The 8,315-nt window shown below is 51.9% G+C and overlaps 1 protein-coding gene across 1 annotated transcript; it reads right to left on the bottom strand.

Annotated features, from left to right (window-relative positions):
* Positions 1-2,443: 2,443 nt before the first annotated feature.
* On the bottom strand, positions 2,444-8,034 carry SPATA19 (spermatogenesis associated 19). Its single transcript, XM_061406440.1, has 7 exons — positions 7,860-8,034; positions 7,642-7,698; positions 7,078-7,170; positions 6,817-6,908; positions 4,070-4,147; positions 3,732-3,807; positions 2,444-2,619 (listed from the first exon to the last, which is right to left on the bottom strand). The coding sequence occupies exons 1-6, from the start codon at positions 7,935-7,937 to the stop codon at positions 3,741-3,743; spliced, it is 465 nt and encodes a 154-aa protein (XP_061262424.1). The 5' UTR covers positions 7,938-8,034; the 3' UTR covers positions 2,444-2,619; positions 3,732-3,740.
* Between the last annotated feature and the right edge of the window lie 281 nt (positions 8,035-8,315).

The raw sequence follows: 8,315 nt of genomic DNA, 5'->3' as shown, positions 1-8,315 counted from the left end.
GCATTGCAGGCAGATTCTTCACCTACTGAGTCACCAGGGAAGGTCGTTATTCTACTAGCCACTTGATAAATGCACCAAGGAGATCTCCAGTCTCTGGTCTGTATGCAAAGAGCTTGGAAGTCCTCAACTGTCCTCACAATAAGAAAAAGAAAGTGCATAAACCAAAGAGCAACAACTCTTTCCAGATCCATCAGAGATCTGAGGTCACAGGGCAAACAGCTGACTGAAGCTAGGTAAGACAGACAGGTGGACAGAGACTCACAAGGCCCCAGAGCAGGACCCCTGGGACCAGGCCAGAGAGCAAGGTTTAACCTGCAGTTGATGAATTATTGGTAACTCACTGTAGACAGGCTTGAAAGTTAACAAGTCCAGCTGGCCAGTCTTAGGGAAACCCCAGCACATTCTGAGTTTTACCTGCAGGAATCCTTCCAGACTCTCACCATGAAGACAAGAGGAGCCTCCCCCAAGTCTCCCAGCAAGAGGAGGCGGAAACAGGCATTTTGAAACATGTCTAGAACATTCTGCTTCCTTAACAAAAGCCTGCTCTCAAGGAAAATGACTTTTCCAGAGGCTACCTGACGGAGGGAAGGAATATTCAACTGTAGCCCCCTCCTGCTTTCCTGCTTCTCCTAAGGGAGGGGCCAGGGAGGAGCTGAGAAATACATATGAAGGTCCCAGGCCAGGGGCACAGAGTAAGGGAGACTGAGACCTCATCAGAGCATTCCAGGAAGCTCCTTTGCTGCCCTGCTCAGCCCTCACCACATGGATAGGGCTCCTGTAAAGTGAGAGGGGATTGCAGCTCTAAGAGCTCCAGGCGTCAGGCCCTATATAAGGAAAAACCCTAGGAAAACCCAAAGACAAAAACAAGGACACAAAAGGGAATTCTAGCCTCTGACCCCACAGCTGCCGAAAAGAGTAAACACGTCTGACTCCTCACCAGACAAATAGTAAACCTCACGATGAAGGCCTGTCTACCTCAGATAGCTTACCTGCCTTTCAACAACAAACTACAGGTATGATGAGAAGTGAAACATACATCTGAAGAGACAGTGCAAGCATCGGAACCAGACTCATCAGGCGTGGCAGATAAGCTGGAATTATCAGACTGAGAACTCAGAACAACCTTGATAAACAGGCTGAGGGCTCTAGTGGAAAAGGATACCATGCCAGAACAAACGGATAACATAAGCAGGGAGATGGGAACCCCAAGAAAGAATCAGAAGGAAATGCCAGAAATAAGAAACTCTGAAACAGAAACAAAGAACGTCTTTGATGGGCTTACCTGAAGACTACATGTGGACAAGGAAAAGAGCTGGTGAGATTTAAGAAATGTCAACAGGAATTTTTCAAATGGAAAAACAAAGAGAAAAAAAAAAGAATGAAAGAGTGAAAAGAAGTGAAAGAGAATATCCAAGATCTGGGGGACAATTCCAAGAGGTGCACCGTTTGAGTAATGGGAAACCAGGAGAGGAACAAAAAGAACAGAAAAAATATTTGAAGTAACAGCTGAGATTTTTCCAAAACCGATGACAGACCCCAAACAGCAAATCCAGGAAGCTCAGAACACCAAGCAGGATAAATGGCAAACAGCTACACCTGAACATGTCATACTCAAACTGCAGAAAATCAAACACACAGAAATCTCGACAGCCAGGTTGGAGGGACCTTACATAGAGAGAAGTACGATAAAAATTATATCCAACTTCCCTTCAGAAACCATGCCAGCAAGAACAGAGTGAAGCAAAATATTAGAAGTGTTGATAAGAAAATCTTGACTTCTATATCCTTCAGAATGAAGTGGAAATACTTTCTCAGACAAAGAAAGCTCTTACCAGCAGACCTGTCTTGCAAGAAATGTTAACAGTTCTTCAGAGAGAGGAAGAGGATGTAGGTCAGAAACGTGGGTCTGTGTAAGGAAAGGACGCACTCTAGAGAAGGAGTAAAAGTTCATGAAATACTCGAGTGAAGCACACATGTCACACCTCCCCCAGGAAGTCCTCCTGCCGCAGCACTGCTGCTAAGTCGCTTCAGTCGTGTCCAACTCTGTGCGACCCCATAGACAGCAGCCCACCAAGCTCCCCCGTCCCTGGGATTCTCCAGGCAAGAACACTGGAGTGGGCTGCCATTTCCTTCTCCAATGCATGAAAGTGAAAAGTGAAAGTGAAGTCGCTCAGTCGTGTCCGACTCTTAGCGACCCCGTGGACTATAGCCCACCAGGCTCCTCCGTCCATGGGATTTTCCAGGCAAGAGTAATGGAGTGGGGTGCCATTGCCTTCTGCCCCTAATACTCCAGGAGCCCCCAGCAAGCCCTGCTTCACACAGTGGCGGGGGCCTGTCACTGTCTCGCCACAAGGCAGCGAGCCTGTGTCCCCAGAGGCAAGCGCATGGCTGTTCAAGATGCGAAGAATGGACCGTAGCAAGGCACTCACACCAGAGGCCGGGGTGGTGGTTAAATAGCACGTCTCTTTATCAGCAGTTCAGCAAGAAGATTCCAGTGCTGCCACTGTCATAAGGCAGGGCTCACCCACTGGATCATCACTGCCCAGGTGTGGTTGCTCCTCAGGTCAAGGTGGGTGGACATCCTTCCAACACAGGCTGCTCCTTGATCCTGAAGGACACCTACCTGGAAAGAGGGAAATGCCCAGGGGCACATGGAAATGTGGGAAGGGCGGCGGACAAGGCCGGCAATGCCTCCTGAGCCCACTGCGCTCCGCGTTCACAGAGCAGGATTCAGGAGCGGGGAGGCCCATGGGGAGGACAGCCGTTGTGTCGGGTAGAGCTGAGCCGGGAGCCTGACTCCAGAGGCCCCTGCGGGCCTTCACTCCTCATCCCTACTGGCATTAGCAAACCACTGACACTGCACTTGCCACGTGCAGGATGCCATGGTCCACGAGGAATGTCCTCAAGTCAGGAAACTGAGGCACTGGGCATGAAGCAAGTGCCCATGCCAGACCCAGACGAAAGCCAGTGTCTGCCCCCCAGGGCAGCTTTATCTCTGCCTCTGCACCAGCATGCCCTCCTCCTATGGTCACTTGGGTCGGATGAGAAACCTAGACAGAGTGCCCTGTGCAGGAGCTGGCATAGATTAAGGGCTCAATAAATGCCAACATACACCTCCATGGCCCTCCTCTAAGCATGCTGGTGGTCACCCCATCAGCCCCCGCCTGGCAGGGGTGCAGCAACCTTTTCTGGACAGATGGCTCCTGGAGAGGCATTGCCAGTCAATGACCCACCACCATCCAGAGCCGCACAAGCAACCACTGCCATGACCACTGGTACCCACCACATGCAGGCCAAGAGGTCATGTGACCCAAAGTCATGGCCCTAATCAGTGGATGAGCCAAAACCGGTGCACCCTTGCTCCCACTCTGGGGCTGTGTGACCTTGTGACTCGAAGTGGGGCCAGCAGACCAGCCACGGCCACGCTCAGGAGTGCTAGCAACTCAGAACTGCAGGCCCCACCTTGGCCTTGACTACAAGGCCCTGAGACCCCTGGGCCTGTGGGCAATGGAAGAGCAATGGTCTGTGACACCAGTGAAAAGTCAGAGACACAAATCTGACCTAGACTCTAAGCTCTTCCAGAAATCTGAGAGGCATGGCAGGAGCCTCAGGCAGCTGCCTTCTCCCTGACCCCACTGGCCCCGGAGCAACCCCTTGCTGGTATTCTCAAGCCCCCACCCAACCTGGGAGCCGTCCTCTCTGCCCCGCCCCTCCCCTGTCAGCTCTCCCACCTGCTGCTCTCAGCATTCGGAGTAGGAATTTCTGTTGCGAAGCTCCTGAGAGATCTCATCTGAAAGATGGCATATGCTGCAGGGGACAGAGGAGAGGAGAGGCAAGGGAGATGGAAGGGCAGCAGAGGCCCCCAGAGCACAGACCACAGCAGTCCCCCAGACGATGGCAGCCCAAGCCTGGGCCCTGGAGCTGAGTCCTGGGAAGAGGCGCTCAGTCCAGAAGGATCCCAGGCTTAGCCAGGCCCAGGGTTGGGGTGGAGGGAGACCCACAGAGACCAGAAGCCCCCTACCCACCTGCCCCCAGTTAGGACACAAATCACCTCGTTCCTAACGCTTACCTTCGTCTCACCTGCTCTATCCTATCTCGCATGGCTTCGTTTCTTGCCTCGCTCGGCACTTGGAAGATACGGGTATGGCTGCAAAACATCGTCAAGCACTGGGATCCCCGGGCTCCTTTTCCACTAACCAGTCACTGTGGAACCGCCAGAGGTGGAATCCCGTGGACCACAGTTCTGACTGTCCCGATGAGCTTTACAGCTGGTCCTCCACCCTCCTTGTATCAGTACCAAGAAGCATCCTTTTTACTAACCAAATACCCCTGAGCCCCCAGCAATCCCAGGCAGGTAGTAAATGTTCCTAAGAAGAGTCAAGGAGACAGAGAAGTTAAGCAGCTTTGCCAGAGTTACACAGTGGGTCAGAGGTCTTGAAGCTGAGGATTTGCCCCTTCTGAATTCCTCTCCTGCTCCCCTGCCAGCTCTATATGATCAGCATTGCGCATATTCACCATGGTTCAGAGATCCTGCCAGAGCCTTCTTTCACAGAGAGGCTGCAGGCTCCTCTTTGATGCTGTTTTTGTCTTATTTCACCGTCTGGATTTGCCTTCCTCACCACCGTCTACTTTGCGCCCTTCCCAACTCCACACCCCCACAGACCCTCACAGACCCTCCACTCCAGCAAAAGCAGCTTGCCCACTGGAGCCCCATTCCTGTGCCCTTTAGATTCCCCCATTCTTTTTTTTTTTTATTGGAGGCTAATTACTTTCAAATATTGTGGTTTTTGCCATACATTGACAGGAATCAGCCACGGGTGCACATGTGTCCCCCATCCTGAACCCCCCCTCCCACCTCCCTCCCCATCCCATCCCTCTGGGTGGTCCCAGTGCACCAGCTTTGAGTGCCCTGCTTCATGCATCAAACTTGGACTGGTGATCTATTTCACATATGGTCATATACATGTTTCAATGCTATTCTCTCAAATCATCCCACCCTCGCCCTCTCCCACAGAGTCCAAAAGCCTGTTCTTTACATCTGTGTCTCTTTTGTGGACTCCCCATTCTCGACAGTGCCTTCTGGGTCAGCTTTGTTCTAGATTTAGGGTTTTCTGTGTGAACTCAGTGTTGATACTGCTTATGAGGACCACAATCCAAATGCGCTCTGAAATACGGCTCAGACACAATAAAGCTGGCCAGTGCCCAGGGAGAGAGAGAGAGGACAGAGCGGGTAGGGGACAGAGGGATGGATGCTTCTGAGAAGAAGGAGCCACAGGGGCCAGATGGGGCCAAGTTGCCAGGTTCTTGCCTTTGTGGGAGGCCTCACCTGGCCCCTGTGTGTCCAGTCCCTGCCCAGACACATGTGGGTCAGCCCAGATGACCAGCCCAGCACAGCCGAGTGGCACAGCCCTGCACTGTACCCTCACAGGTGATTCTGGTGGAGTCCTCAACATGTCCTTCAGTGCTCAGAGGTTTCTCCACCCACGTCCTGTGTAGCCTTTCAAATGGGGGTTTCGTTTATGCTGTTCTGTCTTCCAGAAAGCCTAGCAAGCATCAGGTGGCCAATACACACCTGTCACATATGTGCGCATTCAGTGATGCTTAATAAAGGGATATGCAACCATGACCACATACTTAATAAAACTGAGAGGATCAGAGGAGGAACCAGGCTGTGTTTACTGGTTTAAAATCTCCACAGAACATCCAGAGTGGAAAACATCTATGTGGATAATTGACTGATTCCTGTCCCATGTCTCCAGAGCTTTAACCTACTTACACTATGCAGCCAAGGTCTAAAAACCCCGGAAGATGATGTTCATATTATCCAAACCAAGGAACGACAGCAGCTAGAGCTGATGGCACGGCCAGGCCGGGAGCGGACAAGCATCCCACGTGGAGGGCAGTGGCTGGGGGGCAGTTATCAATGCTCATGATTTGAGCTACCTTGGCAGGTTTCCCTCCCTTTCTTGGGGAGGTCTCAAATTAGACCCTTCCTCTTAACACAGTTCTTGACCATCTGAATCCTCCTTTAAAATGCTAATGCCACTGGAAGGGGCAAACACAGGAAAACAGCATCCTGATGGATCAGACACAAAAACACATTTCTTGAGAATTGTATCTTTCTTGATAGGAGAGAGCAAAGTTGGCAATGGGGGCACAGGAAGGAAGCTGAGTGCAGAGATGAGGGGGGAAGGCCAGCGGAATGCCACAAGGATTCTCCTGTGAGAGGAGGCCCAAGCGAACACGCACCCCAGAAGGAAACAGGGAAGTGTGTGCCGAGGGGGTGAGCCCGTTCCAGGCCCCAGGCTCCCTTGCCTGGAGTCTTAGCCTCTGCAGAGCAGGAAGGTGGGGAGCCAGGAAGGTGGCCACAGCCTATGCAGCTGCACGGAGCTCAGGACTCCAGCCTCGGCCTGAGAAACTTCCTCTCACCTCTGGCCAACAGGACGGTTTCAGCTTCTGCATTTTAAGAGCTTGTTTTCTTTTTGCTCTTTAAAGTGCAGCCACTTCTGAACAAATCAAGTGCAAAAATAACAGAAGTCTAAAATGTATTCAGAAGCAGTTAAGAGATGGTAAGCAAGCCATTTTCCAACCCCTCCAGTTATTTCAAAATTTAGGGATGAAGTGGGCTTTTAAGACAGCAAAAACAATCCCTTAAGACCCCAAAGGCAGGATGCAAAACTTCTCAGCCAAAGGAGTCAACACCTCTAGAGAAGGGCAGCCTTGGGTTTGTGTCAGCCAGGAATCCCGGAGAGGGCACTCATGCCTTCTCTGCTTCGCCCGCCCTACAGTCTGTCTCCAGGAAAAGAGATGCTTTACCTCCATCTTATGAACTGGATTCTTGTTCTCTCCTCCAGGACCTCTTGACTCTGGTTTGCTAACAAACCAGACTTTGAGAGGTGGTGCTTCACCTAGGAAATCCAGTGGCATCCAGTGGTTACTGCCCAGCAAGGACTCCATGGCCAGGGTACAGCCCAGCCTGGACAAGCTCTGCCCACTAGCCCAGGACCCTTGCGTTAGGCCAGCCTCCCCTTTCCCCCCGCCAGTCCCCCAGGATGGGCGGCTAACAGGCTCCATTACCACATCTCTAGTCACATGTACATCTTGGCCTTGCATGGGAGGGAAGTTGGTGGACATCTTGTCCTTTATCTCCTGGGAAGCCTCTTCTTCAGTCTGAAAGGTGAGTGATTTCCTTCAGAGGATGATTTCCTTCACTCGTCTGGTCCCCAGTCCCCCTCCTCTTCCTTTTCCTTTTTATTCTTCCCTATCATACCATACACATGCATATCCCTACACATGCGCTATTGCACAGTTCTGACACTAAGCCATCTGCTGCTACCTTCCTGTGGAATTCCAGGGACTCGGTAAGTCATGGGTCCTAACCCAAGGTCCTCCTGAGAAATCCTGCAGTAGGGGCCACCCATCTGAACCCCCTCCACTCCACGCTTGAGAAGCAGGGTGGAGCCGGTGGTGACACCAGAGCATCTCTGGTGAGGAGACAGACTGGGTGCTCCCAAACGTGTGATGAATCAGACGCAGCTCCAGGCAGGCTGGTGGGCAATGAACTTGGGTTTCCTGGTTCTGTGGAGAGAGAAGTCCAGCTCTCTACAATCTGGGCTACCCTGAGTCCCAGAGGAAACTTACTTTTTTCAACCAGTGCTGTACTACAGACACAGCCTCGGTCTCCGTAACTTCCACATCCTGCAACAAAGTCGTAAATCAATGCCCTCAGAATACGGAGAGACCCACCTCTGCTCCACTATCCACATCCAACATGAACTCTCCTCTCCGGAAGTGCCAGGGCTCAGAGCACAGATGGTACCTGAGATACTCTACACCTAGCCATCACCAGCCCCACTCACCGAGCTGACTTTGGGTGGGAAGGGGAGCCCGGCACCTTTCCGAGCAAGGATGTACACAATCCATGTTGTGATTATCATCTCTGCACTTATGCCAGGCCTCCTTCGTGGCTCCCTCCTTCCATTGAAGCAGCCTGAGAACTCCCCCAGCACAAGGAGGTCCCTGGAGGGTGGTGCCTACCTGATTGGCTGGCCAGTGATGATGTGACAATGACCTCCTTTAATTCCCAGGCTCAGAGTGGGGACAGAAAACAAAGGTCTGGAAGTGTCCACCTTGGAGATGGCTATGGCTCAGAAATGGAGAGGCGGGTGTGGGCACTCAGGATGTGAGCCTGAGGAAGGTACAAGGGGCAGTCACCAAATCATAGACAGAAATTATGAGGGATGGGGAAGACTTCTGGCTGGTCACCCAGTCTTGAGCAATGCTGAAGCAGAAAGAGATTTGTGGCAAAACAACCT

This window comes from Bos javanicus, chromosome 29 (assembly GCF_032452875.1).
Source record: "Bos javanicus breed banteng chromosome 29, ARS-OSU_banteng_1.0, whole genome shotgun sequence".
Taxonomy (NCBI): domain Eukaryota; kingdom Metazoa; phylum Chordata; class Mammalia; order Artiodactyla; family Bovidae; genus Bos; species Bos javanicus.
Note: the sequence above shows the minus strand (reverse complement) of the source record. Positions and strands in the feature narration are given on the sequence as shown.

What these genes read in the sequence shown, in the direction of transcription:
- SPATA19 (XM_061406440.1), bottom strand. Translation starts at nt 7,937, where the DNA reads ATGATAATCACAACATGGATTGTGTACATCCTTGCTCGGAAAGGTGCC. An exon ending in TCCCACCCAAAGTCAGCTCG is followed by an intron (nt 7,699 to 7,859) that starts GTGAGTGGGGCT and finishes ACTTTGTTGCAG; the next exon opens with GATGTGGAAGTTACGGAGAC. An exon ending in TACAGCACTGGTTGAAAAAA is followed by an intron (nt 7,171 to 7,641) that starts GTAAGTTTCCTC and finishes CTCACCTTTCAG; the next exon opens with ACTGAAGAAGAGGCTTCCCA.